Here is a 24,437-nt window from a genome sequence, read left to right on the forward strand (position 1 = left end):
AAACGCCTTTATGGTACTATGTAAGCCACACTGAGCCTGCAAATAGGTGGGAAAATGTGGGCTACAAATGTAACAAATAAATAATTGGACTCGACATATCCACATCTTGGGCAGAGCCAACAACAATGCACTGCAATAGCCAAGTGAAGATAGTACAAAGAAAAGCACAACAGTCTGCATAGCCCAAGCTTATTTTAAGGTCTTTGTATCCCCCACCCATAAAAAATATTGTCTGAGTGGCATACAATCTACTAGAGAGAGAAGGAAAGAAGAGGAAGCAAGAGACGGGCTGAAGATAGGACCCGAAGTGGTAAACTGGATTAGGAACTGGTTCACGGGCAGACGCCAGAGGGTGGTGGTGAATGGAGTTTGCTCGGAGGAGGGAAAGGTGAGTAGTGGAGTGCCTCAGGGATCGGTGCTGGGGCCCATTCTGTTCAATATATTTGTGAGTGACATTGCCGAAGGTTTACAAGGTAAAGCTTGCCTTTTTGCAGATGACACCAAGATTTGCAACAGAGTGGACACCCCGGAGGGAGTGGAAAACATGAAAAAAGATCTGAAGAAGCTAGAAGAATGGTCTAACGTTTGGCAATTAAAATTCAATGCGAAGAAATGCAAAGTGATGCACTTAGGGAGTAGAAATCCAAGGGAGACGTATGTGTTAGGCGGGGAGAGTCTGATATATACGGACGGGGAGAGGGATCTTGGGGTGATAGTATCTGAGGACCTGAAGGCGACGAAACAGTGCGACAAGGCGGTGGCCGTAGCGAGAAGATTGCTAGGCTGTATAGAGAGAGGAGTGACCAGCAGAAGAAAGGAGGTTTTAATGCCCCTGTATAAGACGTTGGAGTATTGTGTTCAGTTTTGGAGGCCGTATCTTGTGAAGGATGTAAAAAAAATGGAAGCGGTGCAAAGAAAAGCTACGAGGATGGTATGGGATTTGCATTCCAAGACGTATGAAGAGAGACTTGCTGACCTGAACATGTATACCATGGAGGAAAGGAGGAACAGGGGTGATATGATACAGACGTTCAAACATTTGAAAGGTATTAATCCGCAAACGAAATCTTTTCCGGAGATGGGAAGGCGGTAGAACGAGAGGACATGAAATGAGATTGAAGGGGGGCAGACTCAGGAAAGATGTCAGGAAGTATTTTTTCACGGAGAGGGTGGTGGACGCTTGGAATGCCCTCCCGCGGGAGGTGGTGGAGATGAAAACGGTAACGGAGTTCAAACGTGTGGGATATGCATAAAGGAATCCTGTGCAGAAGGAATGGATCCTCAGAAGCTTTGCTGAAATTGGGTGGTGGAGCAGGTGGGGGGAAGAGGGGTTGGTGGTTGGGAGGCTAGGATAGGGGAGGGCAGACTTATACGGTCTGTACCAGAGCCGGTGATGGGAGGCGGGACTGGTGGTTGGGAGGCGGGAAATACTGCTGGGCAGACTTATACGGTCTGTGCCCTGAAAAGGACAGGTACAAATTCAAGGTAAGGTATAAACATATGAGTTTGTCTTGGGCAGACTGGATGGACCATGAAGATCTTTTTCTGCCGTTATCTACTATGTTACTATATGAGACAGGGAGGGTAGAACTAAATTCTGACAGGAAAGCGGGGGGGGGGGGGGGGGGGGGGGGGGGGGTGGGGGACACAAGGGATAATCTGTGTTTGTTAGACATGCATCCAGCAAGCACTGCAGTAATAAACTCAATCATAAACATCTGTATAAAGGAACTTTTTCAAATCCTTCTTGCACTGAAGCAGGGATGATGCAGATCTGAGATACTGAAGTAGTGCATTCCATAATTCGAAGGCCTTGAACGGAAAAATTGACTATCTGGTGGAGTCGAACACTATTTCATTGAAGGTGGGAACAATTAAACAATTTTGTTTTGGAAGAATGAAGTCACCTGGTTGCGCAATAGGAGGTCAAAAGTCACAACAGAAATAACGGTTTGCTGTAGTTGCAGATCTTGCAAACGAGAAGATAGATTTTATAGGTTATACAATGCAAAACTGGCAGCCAGTGGGCTGCTTTTAGAAGGGGCATTACACACACATATTTTTTATAGCCTGTAATTAGTTTAATAGCAGTGTTTGTATCAGCTGGAGACATTTAGCCTTAATGCCTTTATACAGTGCTTACAATAATTGAGTTGGCTGATAACTAGTGAGTTATTAAGAATATTTACCGCAGACAGGAGCAATAAGGAACGCACAGAGAAAACCATACAGAGCTTGAAAAAAAAAAATGTTTTACAACAGAGGAAATTAGAGCGGTGAAGTTTAAGGATGACTGTAAAACACCCACCTCCTTCATTGTAGAATTAGCGGCGTTAGCCCTACAGAATAACTTTTTCCAGTTTGAAGGAAGACTCTAAACAAATCACTGGGGTGGCAATGGGGGTTACCATTGCCCCCTCAGTAACGAATTTATTTGTGGCTAGATTTGAAGAGTCACATGTATATATCACTCCCTTGTTTCAGAAGGCTAAACTGTGGGTTAGATTTATTGACGATGTGTTCTGTCTATAGTCAGGCTCCAAGGATGAATTAAAACAGTTTACTGACTATTTGAACAGTTGCCACTCTACTTTGAGGTTCACTGTACAATTGGATTTTGAAGCCATTTCATTTTTGGATGTACTTATTATCAAGAAGAACAGAGTTGCATACCACTGTTTTTCGGAAAACAACTGATAGAAATACATTTCTGGAATATGGGAGTTGCCATCCTAAAAGGCTTAAAGACAGCTTGCCCTTTTCCCAATTTATTCGCTATAGGCGGACATGTTCTGAAGATTCTGTATTTAGAGAGAAAACTAAAGAATTAGGTACAAGACTTAAAAGTAGAGGATACCCAGAGGAGATTATTCAGAAGGCATACAGACGTGCCAAATATAATAATCGGGATTACCTCTTTCTGCAAGGAAATAGAGAGAAGACGACTGGCTGTGAACCTATTACATGTGTGTTGCGCTATAGCAACATGTCCAATAAAGTAGCTAATATTATTAAGAACAATTGGCATGTACTACAGACATTACCTGGGTTAGACAAAACTGAGTTAAGATTGTCCTTTAGTAGAAGACAACCAAGGATAGAACATACTAATGTGAATGGACACAAGAAATGTGGCAATTGTGGCATGTGTACAATGATGCTTGAAACAAAAGAATTCATTGATCCACAATCTAAGAGGACTTATTATTTAAATCACAATACATCCTGTAAGTCGGATTGGGTAGTTTACTGCATTATTTGTGGGTGCAATAAACTCTATATAGGTCAGACATCCCGAAGACTGTCCATAAAACTGGCTGAACACAAAAGTAATATCAATACTAAAAAGATGACAACTCCGTTAGCAGCACATTGCATTAAAGAAGGGCATGCGTTTGATACCTTAAGATGTCTAGCATTACAACAATTGAGCTGGAATGTCGGGGGAGGTGATAAGAAACTCTGCCTACTACAGCAAGAACAACGGTGGATTCATCGATTGAATACCTTATACCTGTATGGGATTAATACAAGGATAGAATGGAATCAGTTTTTCTAACACTTTTTTGATTAGTTTCTGACAGATCAGATCTATACTCCTGAAGAGCGGCCAACATTGGATCGAGCCTCGTCATCACACACATGCAACCGTCTGTCTATTGGTGGACCACTTTATTATCGTCTGACATCAGGCTTCATAAAGGGAAGCCATGTTGGTAGCACTCACAGAAAATAAGGACTGCAGCATTTAATGTAAGGAATATTGTCAGGTTCTCAGGTTCAGAGCCCGCGGGGCCGGGCTCTGGAGCAAACGTGAGCCCTTGGGCTGCTGACAAGGAGTGACAGCAGCAGGCAAAACCCACCAACTAATGCTAGGCAAGCACACCGGCACCGGCAGGGACTGCAGGCACCGCCCAGCGAGCCGGAACACACGGACTGGAATCCCCCGGACTGGAGGACACAGGACTGGAATCCCCTGGACTGGAGCACCCTGGACTGGTCCGTACAGCTTCACCTGCACTTAGCCACTGCCCCCCGAGGGTTGAGCCCGTGGGTTCGAGTGGCCGGCAGGACTTACTGGATGACACAGGGACCAGGACTGGAAACAGAAGTACTCCTAAATCCTAAACTGACCTAAGTGCTCCCAAGCCCTAAACCAACAGAAGTGTTCCTCACAGTAAACTAACAGGGGTGCCCCTACGCCCTACACTAACAGAAGTGCAGGGAAGCCACAAGGGAAGAGCAAGGAAGGTACAATACAAAGCTACCACAGGTGCTCCTAAGCACCAAGCTATCACAGAGCTCCTACAGCACTAAACTACCAAAGGTGCTCCTAACAGCACCAAAACCTGAAGTACTTCTATCAGCAACAAGAGGAAAAGCAGGGGAGCCAAAAGTGAAAAGCAGGGAAACTAACACAAGCAAAGCAGAAGTGCTTTAAACACAGCAGAACCAGAAGTGCTTCCAAAGCACCAAACACTGAAGGGCTTCTAAAGCCCCAAACACAGAAGGCTACTAACCCCCAAGCACAGAAGAGCTTCTAAAGCCACAGAAGGGGAAGCAGGGGAGCCACTAGGGAAAAAGCAGGAAGAAAAAACACAAAAACTCGCAAAGGTGCTTCCTAAACACCAAGCTACAGCTGTGCCCCACAGCACTAAACCAACCAAGCACTAAATCTACAGAAGTGCTAGTAACAGAAACAAACAGGGGAGCAGGGGAGCCACAAGGAAACAAGCAGGGAAGCTAAACACGAATCAAAGTGCACACTGCACTAACACTAACCTGGACCTTTAGCAAAAGCAAGCAGGGAAACTAGACACAAAGTCAGAAGTGCACACTGCACCACCCTACTTCAAGCAAACGTTGCAAAGGCCCTGAAGGAAAGAACACCACTTCCTTATCAAGGCCCTCCCAGATGATGTCACACTCCCTAGACCCAGGCATACAGCACACTGAAACCCAGAGAGGCCCAACCTACACCAATGCAGCACCGTGAAGCACTTGAAGCCAGTACACCCAGAGAGAGGTAGAGCTAACTCAGTCCACACCCACAGCTGCAGTATAGAGAAACAATTAACCCCATGCTGGCAGCAGCCAGCACAGAGAGAGAGAGAGCTAGCTCAGACAGGGCAGACAGAAGAAACGGAAGCCAGCTAAGAAGCTGACCTCCAGGAAAAAGGTAAGTTTGAGAGGGGTTCTGACCACAATCATAACAAATATACAAAGTTACAAACGGAGGTCACCGCGAGAGAAATGAGTGGTATGATTATCATTTCACTATGTCTTTTAGGAATACAGCTAGTCGGTTGACCACGGACCCTGAGGCAGTCACCGAAACTCGGGCTGAAGTCGGGCCGTGGAAGGTGGATACTGTGATAAAGCTACATCCCAGATGTATAGAATGAAGCAGCAAAACCCTAAACTACATCTCCCAGAATGCATTTCCAGTCCTAGCAGTGAGCCCAGGGGATAGGCAAGCTTGCCATATACCGTCTCTGACTACAAGAGGGAGGGAGAATGAAGGAGCCCAGTTCCCCTGGACCCGCAATCAGTATATCATGCTGCCCACCTGTAATAGGGAGGGGTGGGGTGAGCAGCAAAAGGAGGACTGGATGGATTGGATGGAAGAGGGGGTTAATCAGGCTGAGCAGGGAGAAGAAACCAGAATGGAATGGGAGCTTGAGAGCCTGGGGAGAGCAGCAGCTGAAGGTTTGAAAATCCATACTGTTTGGAAAGTTATTTTGATTGAAACCTGCTTAAAGCGAGAAGCCTGTTTTCTTTTTGGAGACCTGTTTGCTGTGGGGAAACCCTGATTGTTGGGGGAGGTTGCTGGAAGAGTTACAAGCCTGGTTCCCCCCAAGCTACACCCTGATTATTTTGGAAGGACTATGTGGAATCTGAAAGACTTGTTTGGGCAGGAGGGGGAAACCCTTCTTGGAGGCAAGTACTGATTTTGCTACTGACTTTGAAAAGGAGGGATTTTCAAAGGACTATTGCAGCCCTTCAAGAAAGGGGCAAAGCCTTTGTGTTTGCTGGCTTGTACACTAAGAGAGGCAGAACAGCCCTGCCGGGAAAGCCCTAACCCAGGGCTCTGAACTGACGTGTTTGTCATTAACTTGAAAAATAAAATAATATTTTAAAGTATCCACTGGTGGCAATTTGTGGAGATCTGTCTATTCGTGGGAGGCGGCTTCCTCCCCCCCACATACTGGAACAGCGGGCCCGTTTACAATACGACTTAACAACTGTCCTAAGATAAGTGCAAGATTAATGCAACTTAGTGCCTCTAAGATTTAATCATTAGGCTCAAGTATGAAATGTTAATTCAAGAGCTTCAAGAGGTTTTTAGCCCGTGATGATTCCGAGGTGGCTCCTTTAAGTTGTCTGTCCAACATAGGAGTTCTCCTTGGTGATTGAGGCTTTTTCCTCATTTAAACTGTGCATCACTCATAACTATCATTATTTGGATGTCAGATATATACTTTATCGTTGGAAGTTTAAGAGCTGTCAATAACTCCTAAAATTCTCATGGTACTAACCAACAGGACCAGGATAGAGCAGGAGGAGGACAGGTGTTGTGTTTTACCTGGAAGATTGGTAAAAAGTAGGGTCTTCGATTTATTGGAGTTGAGAATAAGTCTAATAATCTTGAGCCAATCTTATCCGTTAGAGTCTTGTTTACGTCTAGGATTTGAAGGGGATCTGATGTATCTAAAGTACAGAGAACCTGCGTGTCATCTGCACAAATGCTGTGAAACCTAAAGAATGGATGAGAGTTAAAAGTGAGAGCCAAGAAATGTTGGAGTGTTGGGGCTAGTATAGATCCCTGTGGGACCCCACTAACTAAGGTGAAGGGAAGGGATATGTAGACACAGTGGAGAGTGATAAGATGGGAGCCACACAAGTGCAGCGTCTTTCAAACCTCTTGGTTCAAGTCTATGAATGATGATTTATTAGGATTTATTTACTGCCTTTTTGAAGGAATTCACTCAAGGCGGTGTACAGTAAGAATAGATCAAACATGAGCAATAGGCAATTACAGCAGTAAAAAAAATTCAATGCAAAGTATGACGTGGAGAGACATAATCGAAAGGGATGCCCAAGTATTGCTAAGGATGTCCTCGCAAAACGTCCCGGTGGAGGAGCAGGGAAACCCGTATTATCGAAACAAAAGGTGGACGTCCCATCTTTCGTTTCGATAATACAGTCGGGGATGCCCAAATCCTGAAATTTAGGTCGACCTTAGAGATGGTCATCCTTAGACTTGGTCGTTTCTGATTTTCGGCAATAATGGAAACCAAGGACGCCCATCTCAGAAACGACCAAATGCAAGCCCTTTGGTTGTGGGAGGAGCCAGCATTCGTAGTGCACTGGTCCCCCTGACATGCCAGGACACCAAACTGGGCACCCTAGGGAGCACTGCAGTGGACTTTGGAAATTGCTCCCAGGTACATAGCTCCCTTACCTTGTGTGACGAGCCCCCCAAATCCCCCCTACCCACAACTGTAAACCACTATCATAGCCCTAACGGGTGAAGGGGAGCACCTAGATATGGGTACAGTGGGTTTCTGGTGGGTTTTGGAGGGCTCACATTTACCACCAAAAGTGTAACAGGTAGGGAGGGGGGCCTGGGTCCGCCTGCCTGAAGTGCACTGCAGCTACAAAAACTGCTCCCTGCATACTGCTGTCACGGACATGAGTATGACATTTGAGGCTGGCAAAAAATATTTTTAACAATGTTTTTTAGGGTGGGAGGGGGTTAGTGGCCACTGGGGGAGTAAGGGGAGGTCATCCCCGATTCTCTCCAGTGGTCATCTGGTCAGTTTGGGCACTTTTTGTGCCTTGGTCGTAAAAAAAAAACACAGGACCAGGTAAAGTCACCCAAGTGCTCATCAAGGACGGCCTATTTTCCCCCATTATGGGTCGAGGACGTCCATGTGTTAGGCATGCCCAAGTCCCGCCTTCGCTATGCCTCTGACATGCCCCTGTGAACTTTGGTCGTCCCCGCAACGGAAAGCAGTTGGACGCTCAAAATCGGCTATCGATTATACCGATTTGGGCGACCCTGCGAGAAGGACGCCCATCTTCCGATTTGTGTCAAAAGATGGGCATCCTTCTCTTTCGAAAATGAGCCTGAATGTATACTACTTGCAATGTCAACACAATACGTAAAACATTATAATTGGTAGTGAAGGGTAAGGCAAATTGTAACGTATAGATGGGTAAGAAAGTAGGAAGAATTAGAAAGTAAGGTGACTAATTTGAAGAAAGTTAAACATGAGGTCAGAGAGATGGTTAAATATTATCTCAGCTAGGGAAGGAGTGGATAAACATGTCCCGCTGCAGTGTGTGCAGCCCGAGTCAATCCTTGTGTGTGTGAGTGAGGCTAACAAGTTTGTTACTTCTTCCATTAAAGGCTTGGTTGAAGAGCCAAGCTTTCACCTGCTTCCTGAAGTAGAGATAGTCTTGTGTTAAGCGGAGCCTTACAGGCAATGCATTCCAGAGTGTGGGAGCTACTTCGGAGAAGGCTCGCTTGTGGGTATCACATTGTGTAATGTCTGACCAAGTTGAAGGCAGTAGATAGATCGACAGAAAGAACTACTGATTTGGATTGATCTAAGTGGTAGTAAATGTAGGTGAGGATGCAGTTTCGGTTATTAATGCGAGTGTCTGAATCCCACATAATCCAAGTAAGGTTTCAATTCACATATTCATCAAAGATTCCCATATACTGATTTTACCAGATGATGTACTTGTGAGAAAAAAAATTGAGGGTGAATTTTTTTTTTTTTAAAGTTTTGAGTTGATATACCACCTTTCAACCACAATATCAAAGCAGATTACAGACAAGTTTAAGCAACAGATACATTAAAGATCTAACAACAAAATAGCAGATGCATCAGGGATGGATAAGAGTAACAATTAATCTTCCAACAGTCATTAGCCGGGGGAAAACAGTACACATTAAAGAAAAATTACTACTACTACTATTAAACATTTCTATAACGCTACTAGACTTACGCAGCGCTGTACAAATTAACATGAAAAGACAGTCCCTGCTCAACAGAGCTTACAATCTAAATTGGACAGACGAACAGACAGCTAGGGGTGGGGAAATTGCAGTGGTAGGGGTGATAAGTGAGGGTGTTGAGTAAGAGAGTCATGGTTAGGAGTCGAAAGCAGTAGCAAAGAGGTGGGCTTTAAGCCTAGACTTGAAGACAGCCAGAGACTGAGCCTTACGTACTGGCTCAGGGAGTCTATTCCAGGCATAGGGAGCAGCGAGATAGAAGGAACGGAGCCGGGAGTTAGCAGTGGGGGATAAGGGGGACGACAGGAGACATTTACCCAGCGAACGGAGTTCACGGGGAGGAGTGTAGGGAGAGATGAGAGCGGAAAGGTACTGAGGAGCTGTGGAGTGGATGCACTTGTAGGTCAAAAGGAGAAGTTTGAACTGTATACGGAAGTGGATAGGGAGCCAGTGAAGCGACTTGAGGAGAGGGCTAATGTGAGTATAGCGACTCTGGCGGAATATAAGATGCACAGCAGAGTTTTGGACAGATTGAAGAGGAGATAGATGGCTGAGCGGGAGACCAGCGAGAAGCAAATTGCAGTAGTCTAGGCGAGAGGTGATAAGGGTGTGGGTAAGGGTTTTGGTAGCGTCCTCGGAAAGGAAAGGGCGAATTTTGTCAATATTATAGAGAAAGAAATGACAGGTTTTGGCAATCTGCTGAATATGAGCAGAGAAGGAGAGAGCGGAGTCAAAGATGACTCCAAGGTTGCGCGCAGATGGGACAGGGAGGATGAGTGTGTTATCTACCAAAAGAGAACGGGGGGGAGAGGAGAGGCAGGTTTAGGGGGAAAGAGGAGAAGCTCGGTTTTCATAAAAATAGACACCTGTCCCTGACAGATCTGCCCCAATTCAGAGTCCTAAGACTCCAGGTTGGAATCATAAATTGTTATTACCAGAAGCCTGATTAAACCACCATGTCTTCAGGACTATTTTAATTTTTGGATAAAATAATTCATGCCTGAGGCACTGGGAGAGAATTCCAGAGCTGAGGAGCAACACAACTAAAAGCTAGAGAGTACAAAGAGACTAGCCACAAACGTTTGTGAGATGGATCAAGTACTTTGCCTGCATATACATTGAGCTTCCTGTAGGTTGATAGGGGAGGAGAACAGAATGAAAGATGGGATCCCTGTATAAGAAGCCCTGTAGGCCAAAATAAGGATTTTAAATGTTATTGTCAATGATCCAGGTAACCAGTGCTGTTCAAAAAGATCATTACACTGTCTCCATAGAGTAACCTAATTGCTGTATTTTGTATCAACTGCAGGTGCCTTATTTGATAGTGTGCAACCTACCAAAAGAGAACTACAATAATCAATTCTGCCAGTCACCAGTGCAAGCAATAAGAGCTTAGTCGCTTTCTGATCTACTGATCTAGAAAAATCGCAAAAGGAATCTGATTTTCCTTCAACTGTAAAATGAATTTTTTTTTTAATTTACTATTTCTGAGATATGGAGGGGCATTTTCGAAAGAAACGTCCAAGTTGAGATTTGGACGTCTTTGCAAAATGTCCAAATCCTGGGGGGGGGACGTACTTTCAAAAAAAGATGGACATCCATCTTTCGTTTCAAAAATTCCGTCAGACGTCAAAATCCTTAAATTTGGACATCCTTGGATTTGGACGTTTCTGACTTTTGGCGATTTTCGAAACCAAAGATGTCCATGTCAAAAACGTCCAAATGCAAGCCATTTGGACATGGAAGGAGTCAGCATTTCTAGTGCACCGGTCCCCCTGACGTGCTGGGCACCCTAGGGGCCACTGCAGTGGACTTCGTAAAATGTTCTGAGGAACATAGCTCCCTTACCTTGTGTGAAGAGCCCCCCCCCAAACCCACTACCCATTACTGTACAACACTACCATAGCCCTTACGGGTGAAGAGGGGCAACTGTATATGGGTACAGTGGGTTTATGGTGGGTTTTGGAGAGCTCGCTGTTCCCTCCACAAATGTAACAGGTGGGGAGGTATGGGCCTGGGTCTGCACTGTCTGAAATGCACTGCAGTACCCACTAAAACTGCTCCTGGGACTTTCATGCGCTGTCACGGACCTGAGTATGACATCTGAGGCTGGCACGAAATATTTTTAAAGATGTGTTTTGACGGTGGGAGGGAGTTAGTGGCCACTGGGGGAGTAATGGGAAGTCATCCCTGATTCTCTCTGGTGGTCATCTGGTCATTTCAGGCACCTTTTTGTGCCTTATTCATAAAAAAAACATGTCCGGGTGAAAACGTCCATGTGTTCGTCAGGAACATCCTTGCTTTTTTCGATTATGGGTCAAAGACGCCCAAGTGTTAGGCACACCCAAGTCCCGCCTTCGCTATGCCTCCGACATGCTCCCTTGAAATTTGGACATCCTTGGGACGGACTGCAGTTGGAGACGTCCAAAATCGGGTTTCGATTATACCGATTTGGACGTCTCTGGGAGAAAGACATCCATCTTCTGATTTATGTCGAAAGATGGACTTCCTCTTTCGAAAATGAGCCTGCTAATGATTAAATGTTAATTTGGAGTCCCAGACCACTCCCAATGAAGTAATAGTGCATTTTACCAAGATGGACTGATTCTGAATTTTAGGGGTAAAGGCAGGCGCCATCTATGCCTGAAATCCATAATGCTTCACATTTTGAGGGATTAAGAAATTAAGAATTCAGAGCTGGTCTCCAAGAAGTTTGGACAGCTAGAAATTCATACCCCAACAATTATGCTTAAGTTGAGTGGTTCCTGACGAAGCCCTGAAGTGGGTGAAACGATCTGGGCCCCGTTGAAAGTGGGAAAATTAGGTTCTTACCTTGGTAATTTTCTTTCCTTTAGTCATAGCAGATGAAGCCATTACGTATGGGTTATGTCCATCAACCAGCAGGGGAGATAGAGAGCACTCAAACTTTCACAGTGCCCTCTTGGCCAGCTAGCTCCACTGCCTCTTCAGTATTTGAAGCTTCCAAAGCAGTATGGCAAACCGCAATGGGAATCAAGAGCTTTCCTCACAGCGAACGATGGCCCATCACAAGGGCATGAACTCATAAAGGAGGGAATGCACATCCTCCTGGAGGGAATAAACTCATCCTCCTTATTGTATAAGTGGAGGGGAACACAAGCGCCTCCTGGAGGGAATCACACATCCTCCCAACACACTGGAGGGAAACACACGCGCCTCCTGGAGAGAATCAACACATCCTCCAAAAAAAAAAAAATGCTGGAGGGAATGAACACATCCTCCCAACACACTGGAGGGGAACACACGCGCCTCCTGGAGGGAATGAACACATCCTCCTAAATTTAAACTGAACATGAATCCTGAAGATTGCTTTCTAACTTTCTCCCAAGGAAGGAACTTCAGGAAATTAGAACAGAACCTGAAAAACAGATTCACAGCATACAGACAATCATACAGGGAGGGCTCATGGCTTCATCTGCTATGACTAAAGGAAAGAAAATTACCAAGGTAAGAACCTAATTTTCCCTTCCTTGTCATCAAGCAGATGAAGCCATTACGTATGGGATGTAACAAAGCAATCCCTAGATAGGGTGGGAACAAGCCACACCACGCGCTAGCACTTGTGCACCAAAACGCGCATCCCTCCTGGCAGCCACATCCAGCCTGTAATGTCGGGCAAAGGAGAGTTTAGAAGCCCATGTTGCTGCACTGCATATCTCTTGAAGAGAGAGTGCTCCAGTTTCAGCCCAAGAGGAAGAAATCGCTCTAGTAGAATGTGCCTTAAAGGCTACAGGCGGAACCCTGCCGGCCAGCAGATAAGCTGAAAAGATAGTTTCTTTGAGCCAGCGGGCAATAGTGGCTTTAGACGCTGGAGACCCTCTGCGAGAACCGGATAGCAAAACAAACAGATGATCAGAAGTCCTGAAAGAGTTAGTAACTCGCAGATACTGCAGCAGAGTCCTGCGCACATCCAAAAGGTGCAGCTGCCCAAAAGATTCTGGAAACTCTTCCTCTGAAAAAAAGAGGGCAAGAAAATAGGCTGGTTTAAGTGAAAGGCTGAAACCACCTTAGGCATAAAGGAAGGCACGGTCCGAACCGTGACTCCGGACTCTGAAAATTGCAGAAATGGGTCTCTACAGGACAGCACCTGGAGCTCTGACACCCGTCTCGCCGAGGTAATGGCCACCAGAAAAACGGCCTTCAGTGTCAAGTCTTTCTCCGATGCTCGCCGAAGCGGCTCAAAAGGAGATGCCTGCAGGGTTTTCAAAACTAGCCCCAGGTTCCAAGCTGGACAGGGTGCTCGCACTGGAGGTCGGAGCCGAAGCACCCCTCTAAGAAACCGTGCCACACCTGGGTGAGCAGCCAAAGACACGCCTTCCACCTTACCACGAAGGGAGGCCAACGCTGCCACCTGCACCCGCAGGGAATTATAGGCCAAGCCTTTTTGTACACCTTCCTGTAAAAAGTCCAGAATCGGCGAGACAGGAGCCCGCATTGGAACAATGGCTCTGGAAGCACACCAAGACTCAAACAGGCACCAAATCCTGGCATAAGCCACGGAAGTGGAAAGCTTGCGGGCTTGCAGGAGAGTGGAAATAACTTTATTGGAATAATCTTTATCCCTCAATTGCACCCTCTCAATAGCCATGCCGTAAGACCAAAGCGGCCGGCGTCCTCCATGGCTACCGGTCCCTGAGTCAACAGGTTTGGTACCAGAGGTAACGGCAGAGGAGCCTCCAGGAGCATCTGTCGGACGTCTGCATACCAAGGTCTCCTTGGCCAATCCGGGGCGATGAGGACCACTTCTCCTGGGTGCAGCCGAATCCGCAAGAGCAGGCGCCCTATCAAGGGCCATGGGGGAAACACATAAAGTAGACCCGGAGGCCAGGGTTGAGCCAAGGCATCCAACCCCGCCGAGCGAGGATCTCTCCGTCTGCTGAAGCAGCACGGGACTTTGGTATTGGCACTTGTCGCCATTAGATCCATCACGGGCTTGCCCCATTTGGCACAGATCTGCAGGAATACTTCGTCTGCCAGATTCCATTCTGCTGGAGCGATCTGATGCCTGCTCAGATAATCGGCCTGCACATTGCTCTGACCTGCAATATGAGCTGCTGAAAGACACTGAAGATGCAGTTCGGCCCAGTGGCAAATCAGTTCGGCCTGCGCGGCTAGTGCTCTGCACCTTGTTCCGCCTTGTCGATTTATATAGGCCACCGTTGTCGTGTTGTCCGACATCACTCTGACAGCCAATCCTTCCAGGGTCACTTGAAAGGCCAGAAGCGCCTGAAACACCGCTTTCAACTCTAGGCGGTTGATGGACCACTCCGACTCCTCGGGTGTCCATAGACCCTGGGCATGCTTCCCCTTGCAGTGTGCACCCCAGCCCTTCAGGCTGGCATCTGTTACCACTAGGCACCAAACGGGGAGCGTCAGCGGCATTCCTCGCCGCAGCATGCTGTCCGAGAGCCACCACTCCATGCTGAGACGGGCCGCAGGGAGCCAAGTAAGTCTGCATTGGTAATCCTGAGAAATAGGAGACCATCTCCGGAGTAGGGAATACTGTAGAGGTCTCAGGTGCGCTCTCGCCCAGGGTACCACTTCCATCGTGGCTGTCATTGATCCCAGCAGCTGAACAATGTCCCAAGCTTGCGGGCGGGGCATCCTCAGGAGCAGACGGACCTGATTCTGAAGCTTGCACCGCCTTAGCTCGGGTAGGAACACATAGCCCGAGACTGTGTCGAACCTGGCCCCCAAAAACTCTAGAGATTGTGAAGGGGACAGGTGACTTTTGGCCATATTGACGACCCAGCCTAGAGATTGCAGTACTGAGACCACTCTGGCTGTAGCTTGTAAGCTCTCTGTTGCAGAGTCTGCTCTGATGAGCCAGTCGTCTAGGTACGGGTGAACCCTGATAGCTTCTCGCCTGAGAAAAGCAGCTACTACCACCATTACCTTCGAAAAGGTTCGGGGAGCTGTGGCGAAGCCAAAAGGCAAGGCCCTGAACTGGAAATGTTTTCCCCAACACCGCAAACCTCAGAAACTTCTGGTGCGGGGGGCCAAATCGGAATGTGCAAGTAAGCTTCTTTCAGGTCTAGAGACGTGAGAAACTCTCCTGGCTGAACCGCCGCAATGACGGAGTGCAGGGATTCCATGTGGAAATGCCGCACTCTCAAGGACTTGTTCACTTCTTTTAAGTCCAGAATAGGGCGAAAGGACCCACCTTTTCGCGGCACCACAAAGTAGATGGAGTATCGGCCACAGCCTTGCTCGGCGGGAGGCACCGGGGTCACTGCCCCTAACTGAATCAGACCTTGTAAAGTCTCCTCCACCGCCGCCCGTTTGACGGCAGAACCGCATCGGGACTCCACAAACACGTCTCTTACTGGGGCGTTGAATTCTATTCTGTATCCATCTCTGATCAGGTCCAGAACCCACTGATCTGAGGAAATCTTGGCCCACTCCTCGACAAAGAGGGAAAGCCATCCTCCGATGACAGGCATCGAGGAGAGGGCCGGCGCACCATCATTGAGAGGGTCACCCCTGAACTCCTGGTCTTGAGCCACCGGCTGCGGAACGCTTGTCCGAGCGAAAGGAGTTCCTCTGCTGACCACGGGCACGAGAAGTGAACCCAGCAGAACGCCCCGGGCGGTACCTTCTAACTTCACGGAAGCGAGGTCTGTACAAGGAGTGGACCGCCTGGCCCTTAGAGGAAGGCCTCTGCCTATCTTCGGGCAAGCGCTGGGGTTTTGGATCACCCAGGCCTTTCACAATTTTCTCTAACTCCTCACCAAATAGGAGAAGTCCTTGAAAAGGCAACTTCACCAACCTTTGCTTAGAGGCCATGTCCGCTGCCCAGTGTCGTAGCCACAGACGACGGCGAGCCGCCACTGCTACTGCCATTTGTTTAGCCGAAGCTCTGACAAGGTCATAAAGGGCATCAGCCAGAAAGGACAAGGCCACCTACATCCGCGGAGCCACATCCAAGAAGGGCTCCGCTCCATCTCCGGGCTGAGTTACTGCCTGTTGCAGCCAAGCTAGGCAGGCTCTCACAGTATAACAGCTGCATGCAGACGCCCGAACAGTGAGACCTGCAATTTCAAAGGACCGTTTCAACGCTGTTTCCAGCCTACGGTCTTGAACATCCTTCAGGGCAACACCTCCTTCAACAGGGAGGGTAGTTCTCTGTCACCGCAGTGACTAGGGCATCCACTGTAGGCATTTGAAAACGAGCCATATGTCCCTCACGCAGAGGGTATAACTGCCCCATAGCCCTGGAAACTCTCAGTCCCTCGGGGTCAGCCCACTGAGCCGAAACAAGCTCTAGGATGGAGTCATGCAAAGGGAAGGCCCGAGCAGCTTTCTTGGTACTAGCCATCCTAGGATTACCCGAGGAGGCCATGCCACTGTCAGGATCTTCAATCGAGAGGGCCTGCAGGGTATCTGAAATAAGCGCTGGCAGCTCATCACGGTGGAAAATCCTCACCGCGGAGGGATCATCCAGATCCTGTGGTAAATCCGTACCTGACTCTGGTTCCTCAGACCAAGAACGTCTGTCAGAGTTCTCCGAATCCTCACACCCCGACCACGGGGAGGGGAAAAGGTGCACCACAATCTGAAGGGGAATTAACCCTTCTGCGCTTATCTTTAGGCCAAGCATCCGGGAAAAAAGCCTCACTGGGCAGTCCCAGGCCAGAATCCATAGGGGGGGGCAATCAGAGGAGCCTCAGGCGACCCTTGAGGAAGGGCTCTTTTCATCATGTATGCTTTATGCAGCAAAAGCACAAAATCCGGGGAGAAAATCTCACCCTGGGCACCCAAATCCTGTCCGGTGCTAGCCACTCCTGAAATAACCTCATCTCGAGGTGCCCCACCCGGCTCAGGTCTCTCCGTGTCCACGGAGGCCGCGCCATGCGGTGTAAGCAAAATGGCGCCCGCTGCCAGCTCAGAGCGGGAAGGAACATCGCTCGCCATGCTCGGGCCAGCTCCTACGCCAATACAGCACGATTTACAGAGCCCTGCTGCTGATTCGCGCTTGCCACAAGTGGAACAGCGCTTTACATTGTCCGCAGCCATCGACGAAAAACGGCGGTAAAATCCAAAATGGCAGTTTCATGCCAAAATCACCCCGATCGCGGGCCCACCCCGGAGGAGTTGGAAAACACTCTTACCTCAAAGGATCTAGTGTACAACTATGATCCTGCTGAAAATCAGGTCAAAAACCTCTGTTCCAGCGTCTCTGCGTTTAAAAACGCGACGTGACTTTTTTTTTTTTTTTAAGCTGTGAGGAAAGCAGAGGTATTGAAGACTCCGGAGGCTCAGATGAGTGGGAAAGGCAGGGAAAGGGCGAACCTATATGCCTGCATCCACTGTTGGTGGGTAAGGACAGGGAAAACAAGGCAATATGTCCACATCCACAGAGGTATGGGTAAGGCAGGGAAAGGGCTAACCTATGTGCCTTTAAAGTGAAGCTGCTATAGCCTCCAACACCCCGGTTAACAACTGGCAAGCCAGGAACCACCTCCCGGCAGATTTTTCTGGAGCGCGAACAAGCTGCAGCCACCCTGCTAAGGGAGATAGAGAATACTGAAGAGGCAGTGGAGCTAGCTGGCCAAGAGGGCACTGTGAAAGTTTGAGTGCTCTCTATCTCCCCTGCTGGTTGATGGACATAACCCATACGTAATGGCTTCATCTGCTTGATGACAAGGAACACCAGTTGGAGTGTGGGGTATTAAGCCAGCAATGAGACAGCTAAGTTTGTTTATTTAAAGTAATGCTGCTGCTTGGAGAGTTTTTTGCACTCAGAAATGTTTGGAAGTAATGGTTTCATTGTGAATCAATTCTATTGACAAGATATGGGAAAATATACCCCATGAAAGAAAGATCACAGGCACATAAATCGTATATAGATATCAGTGTCTTGATGGTCAGACCTTGGCAGTGACCTTGGTTTCTGAGGGTATTTCCCATTTGTCATTTATTGTTGTATATTCTCCACACATGACCCTTTGAGATTGGGTTTGGCTGTTTTTCAGTTTTGTAGTATTAGATTACCTAAGTGTGACTAACAGCCCATACTGTTCATTGAACTTTGGATTAAGAAATAACCCTACTACTACTATATCATTTCTATAGCACTACTAGACGTACGCAGCGCTGTACACTTGAACATGAAGGGACAGTCCCTGCTCGACAGAGCTTACAATCTAATTAGGACAAACAGGACAAACAAGAGATAAGGGAATATTGAAGTGAGGATGATAAAATAAGGGTTCTGAACAAGTGAATAAGGGTTAGGAGTTAAAAGCAGCATCAAAAAGGTGGGCTTTTAGCTTAGATTTGAAGACCACCAGAGATGGAGCTTGACGTACCGGCTCAGGAAGTCTATTCCAGGCATATGGTGGAAGAGAAGGGTGCAGATAAGAGATTTACCCACTGAACGGAGTTCCCGGGGAGGAATGTAGGGAGAGATGAGAGTGGAGAGGTACTGAGGAGCTGCAGAGTGAATGCACTTACAGTGGTGGAAATAAGTATTTGATCCCTTGCTGATTTTGTAAGTTTGCCCACTGACAAAGACATGAGCAGCCCATAATTGAAGGGTAGGTTATTGGTAACAGTGAGAGATAGCACATCACAAATTAAATCCAGAAAATCACATTGTGGAAAGTATATGAATTTATTTGCATTCTGCAGAGGGAAATAAGTATTTGATCCCCCACCAACCAGTAAGAGATCTGGCCCCTACAGACCAGGTAGATGCTCCAAATCAACTCGTTACCTGCATGACAGACAGCTGTCGGCAATGGTCACCTGTATGAAAGACACCTGTCCACAGACTCAGTGAATCAGTCAGACTCTAACCTCTACAAAATGGCCAAGAGCAAGGAGCTGTCTAAGGATGTCAGGGACAAGATCATACACCTGCACAAGGCTGGAATGGGCTACAAAACCATCAGTAAGACGCTGGGCGAGAAGGAGACAACTGTTGGTGCCATAGTAAGAAAATGAAAGAAGTACAAAATGACTGTCAATCGACAAAGATCTGGGGCTCCACGCAAAATCTCACCTCGTGGAGTATCCTTGATCATGAGGAAGGTTAGAAATCAGCCTACAACTACAAGGGGGGAACTTGTCAATGATCTCAAGGCAGCTGGGACCACTGTCACCACGAAAACCATTGGTAACACATTACGACATAACGGATTGCAATCCTGCAGTGCCCGCAAGGTCCCCCTGCTCCGGAAGGCACATGTGACGGCCCGTCTGAAGTTTGCCAGTGAACACCTGGATGATGCCGAGAGTGATTGGGAGAAGGTGCTGTGGTCAGATGAGACAAAAATTGAGCTCTTTGGCATGAACTCAACTCGCCGTGTTTGGAGGAAGAGAAATGCTGCCTATGACCCAAAGAACACCGTCCCCACTGTCAAGCATGGAGGTGGAAATGTTATGTTTTGGGGGTGTTTCTCTGCTAAGGGCACAGGACTACTTCACCGCATCAATGGGAGAATGGATGGGGCCATGTACCGTACAATTCTGAGTGACAACCTCCTTCCCTCCGCCAGGGCCTTAAAAATGGGTCGTGGCTGGGTCTTCCAGCACGACAATGACCCAAAACATACAGCCAAGGCAACAAAGGAGTGGCTCAGGAAGAAGCACATTAGGGTCATGGAGTGGCCTAGCCAGTCACCAGACCTTAATCCCATTGAAAACTTATGGAGGGAGCTGAAGCTGCGAGTTGCCAAGCGACAGCCCAGAACTCTTAATGATTTAGAGATGATCTGCAAAGAGGAGTGGACCAAAATTCCTCCTGACATGTGTACAAACCTCATCATCAACTACAGAAGACGTCTGACCGCTGTGCTTGCCAACAAGGGTTTTGCCACCAAGTATTAGGTCTTGTTTGCCAGAGGGATTAAATACTTATTTCCCTCTGCAGAATGCAAATAAATTCATATACTTTCCACAATGTGATTTTCCGGATTTAATTTGTGATGTGCTATCTCTCACTGTTACCAATAACCTACCCTTCAATTATGGGCTGCTCATGTCTTTGTCAGTGGGCAAACTTACAAAATCAGCAAGGGATCAAATACTTATTTCCACCACTGTATAAGTCAATAAGAGGAGTTTGAAGTGTATGCGGGAACGAATAGGAAGTCAGTGAAGTGACTTGAGGAGAGGGCTAATATGAGCATAATGGCACTGGCAGAATATTAGTCGTGCAGCAGAATTTTGAACAGACTGAAGAGGAGATAAATGGCTAAGTGGGAGACCTGTGAAAGTAAATTGCAATAGTCTAAGCCATGATCATCTTTCTAACCAATGCTTTATATGTTCTAGTTTCTGGTTCAGAGATAGCTAAAAAAACACCATCCCATGAATTGTGGGCAATGACTAACGGTATATCAGCTATATATAGGTAAGCATTTAGCCCAGAAACTTGAATTAGTAATGCCAGAAGGGCAAGAAAAATGTTAATATTTTGGATAGGACCAAACCCTGAGGCACTCTGGGGCCCTTTTACTAAGGCGCGCCTAAAAGTGGCCTGTGCTGGTGTAGGCTTGTGTTTTGGATGCGCGGTCATTTTTTCACCACGCCTGGAAAAAAGGAATTTTTTTGTGGCCAAAAATGTATGTGTGACAAAATTAAAACCAGCGCGCTTCTATTTTCGGCCTGAGACCTTACCGCTACCCACTGACTTAGCAGTAAGGTCTCACACACTAACCAGGCAGTTAGCAGCCAGCGAGCGTAAATTGCCGATTACCGCTCACTAAGAACCATGCGGTAGAAAATATTTTCTACCGCGTGTTTTGGCCGCGCATCAAAAATGGAATTATCACCCAGGGCACGCAGTAGCTGGGCAGTAGTTCCAATTTGGCACACATTGGACCGTCTATGTGATAGCGGTAAATGTGGACAAGACAGAAACCCCAAGAAAAAGTCTGGGGATTATTTTTCTAAATTAGAATTGAAGGTGTATGGAGTCACAGTGCCCTTCACCCAACAGAGTGTGAGATTTAGGAGTGATTTCTTCATGCCTCCCCAGCTCTAATTTAAACACACACAAACCGTGTTGTATTTTCAGGGATTGGAATAACCAAAAAGAATTAAAACGCCTCTGCCACTACCCCTTTTATTTATATTTTTCCAATGTTTGGGGTAGCAAAATGACAGCCATACTTATGGTCAGTGGTTATTAACAAACCTAGTTACACCTACTTAGAATATACTGGCTTATGATGTATTTAATTTTAAATGTGTTTAGAAGGAAAGTGACTTAAAAAGCAAATATTTTACTAACATTTTTCATTCTATGTATTTGGATGAAACAGTACTTACTCCTGGGGAAATTCTGCACAGCTGAACATTGCAAAAATTGCACAGAATTCCCCTGTGGCCCAGAAATTACCTTATTCCATGCAGAATTTGCCTCGGGGGTGGGGTGAGGTGGGGGAGGAGGAGGGGGGGAGTAATATGGAGTCCTGGTTCAAACTCAGCTGTTATGGCAGCCTTTCTGTACCGCATGACTCTTCCAGCATACTATCACTGTAGTGCACAGGTCATGCTATTCTCATGAGAATGAGAATAATGCAGAGATTCAAAGACCACATTGATCATACATTTCAAGAGCTATGAGGTGTAGGAAGGTTGTGGCAGCCACCAAGTTTGAAAGATGTGCACAGATGCCATTATAAAATTAACACCCAGCACTCGGCATCAGTGCACCTAAATGGAGGTGGCAATTTATACACAATTGCCTCCAAAATGCATACTTTAGACAGCAATTGTGAAAAAAGTGAAGATTTTTTCCAAGATACCGTATCGATATATATTTTAGCATCCAAAAATTAGAATGTTATTGATAAATATATAGAACATGTTGCTGGTTTGTAAATATCAAAGCTGAATCCTCTACAAAATTATAGAGCTGTTACCCACAATTAGTGCAGATAGTTTTAAGATAAAGCTATACAGTAAAACCTATCAGATAAACATTACCTTCTTTTAAGTTCTTCACCCACAGGTACCTGCTGTCTGCACTGGGAGCAAAAATGTAAAGCGTATTAGAATCATGCACAACCTGAAAAAAAAAAAGGAAAATTTGTTTTAGTTGTTATAATATGTTTTTGTATCAGACTATTTTAGAGATTCCATTCTATCATGCCATTTTTTTTTTTATTATATCCCAACAAAAAAGGGGCATGTATAGATCTGTACGTAGGTGTAAACCATTATACTGAATCTGAAATAACCCAAAGACCTCAGTTGCTTGACAACAAAAATCAAGAGTATCTTGAAATCAAATAAGTGACTCATCATTAAAACATTGAGCAGTATATTCACAGGTCTAAAAAACCTCCTCCTCATTTATGTTTTTAATATAGTGATTTTACTTCATTTAACAAAAATTATTATATATTCCTCTTAATTTATTTTTGCTTATTTGCTTAAAGAGCTTAATTATATTGCAACAAACTTGGCTAAAGAACAGCAACTTATCTGGCTGATCAGTCCCCGCTTGACAGAGCACTGCTGTTTTGCAATGGCTTCCTCAAGAGCTTCGCCAATCTCTCCAACAAAAAATACTATTTCATTACCAGTGTTATTGACTGTGGGCTAAGTATAAACACAATCGGTGTACTGCACAGGTCCTGGGCTATTCCATGAGACTGAGAATAATGCAGGGTTTCAAAGATCACACTGAACATACATTTCAAGAGCTATGAGGTGTAGGAAGGTTGTTGCAGCCACCAAGTTTGAAAGATGTGCACAAATGCCATTATAGAATTAACACCCAGCGCGCGGCATCTGTGTACCTAAATGGAGGTGCCAATGTTTATTAATAAAAAATATGAGAGAGAGAGAGAGAGAGAGAGAGAGAGAGAGAGAGATTTTAAATTAATTAACTTTAACACTCAAGGGGAGGTTGTTTACTAAAGCTTAGCTTGAGTTATCTGCAGCAGGGCCCATTTTATTCCTATGGGCCCTGCTGCAGATAACTGGAGCTAAGCTTTAGTAAACAACCCCCTGGGGTTTTAAAATGGAGGTGCCAATTTTTAATTTAAAAAAATATATTTTTTAATTAATTAACTTTTAACACTCAGGGTTTTTGCTTGCTTGCTTATTTGTTTTGATTTGAACACAATCTTCCAAATCCAAGTCAAAGTGAGTTACATATCAGATACAACAGTTAGTAAGTTCCCTTGAAAAGGAAACTTAACAGCTTAATACAATAAGCTGTCATTAGAACACTGCACTAAGCTTCAGGGCACACTATTCTAATGCACTCACTAAAAAATTCTTTTACTCTCAATACAGTAAACTAATAGAATGTAAAATTACTGTGACACTAAAAAGTGTGCAATGACAAAAAAAAAAATAAGTGCATACCATCATGATAACCTGCAGCAATCTGACAAAAAGGGAAGCAGTTTGCTTGTAGTGAACCAGAGTGTAAGCTAGGACTCACTCATATACAGAAATGGAGACATTTGAAGGTTGAAAAAAAAAAAAAAAAAGAAAAAAAAGACTGGCAACCTGATCCCTTCTCTATCCTTACCACCACCTTCAAGTATTTCCTTGTGGCCTCCCTGCCACCCCTCTGGGCTATCTGGTTAAGGGTACCTCTGGCCCAAGCAACTGGCACATCTAGGCCCTCAATCAGAGAGCCTCCATACTTCTGGACACTCCTATACCAGTAATACTCACCTGGACTGGGGAGGTGTGAAGCAGCATCTCTCTCCTCCTGCCACCATCTTCCAAAATGGTGGCACCTGACCCCTTAGTGAAGTGTGAAAACACATTGCTAGGGTTCAGTCTGCCAAATAAGAAAAGCATTCACTCAGCTTGGTACACTGAACCCTACTGTTGTGTCCCAAAGCACCACTAGAGGGTCAGATGCTGCCATTTTGCATCATAGTGGTGCCAGAGGCAGGAGCAAGTGGGCATCACTCCTTCCTCCTGATTTTGAGGTAGGAGGGGACAGTCAAGCAGAGGATCTTTTGCCTTGGGCCACAAGGGGTCATAGGCAAATAAGGTCATCTGAGGTAATGTGCCACATTTCATCTCAGATGACCCTTTTGCTCATATGCTGCATCTTCAGCCCAGCTCAGAGCTGCTATAAAGATTTTAGCATATTTTTTACATCAAGAGCAATTTAAAATTCATCCTTTTGTATGCCCACCATTATATCTTTTTGCGCAGAAATTTTACTGGTGATTTTCCCATACTAAAATTTTTTTATTATATCGGGAATAAGATTAGCACAAGAAAATCAGGCATAAAGCATTGGGCTAAAGGATAGCGTAGCTTACCATACTAGCCCCTACGTTTGGGCCTGAAGCAATGAAGGACAAAGTGACTTGCCCAAGGAGAAACAGTAGTGTAGTCAGAAAGCAATTTTGGGGTAAGGTGATGTGTAACTTGGGTG

The 24,437-nt window shown here is 46.0% G+C and overlaps 1 protein-coding gene across 5 annotated transcripts in view; it reads right to left on the reverse strand.

Annotated features, from left to right (window-relative positions):
* TEC (tec protein tyrosine kinase) overlaps positions 1 to 24,437 on the reverse strand; it is a 169,723-nt gene that overhangs the window by 85,902 nt on the left and 59,384 nt on the right. For 4 of the 5 annotated variants that reach the window (XM_030191357.1, XM_030191356.1, XM_030191360.1 and 1 more), the window contains exon 4: positions 22,007 to 22,088. In XM_030191357.1, coding sequence (XP_030047217.1) covers positions 22,007 to 22,088 — 82 coding nt within the window. The remainder of the gene's footprint in view (positions 1 to 22,006; positions 22,089 to 24,437) is intronic. The other variant, XM_030191358.1, reaches the window with a different exon arrangement.

Source organism: Microcaecilia unicolor, chromosome 2 (genome assembly GCF_901765095.1).
Source record: "Microcaecilia unicolor chromosome 2, aMicUni1.1, whole genome shotgun sequence".
NCBI lineage: Eukaryota > Metazoa > Chordata > Amphibia > Gymnophiona > Siphonopidae > Microcaecilia > Microcaecilia unicolor.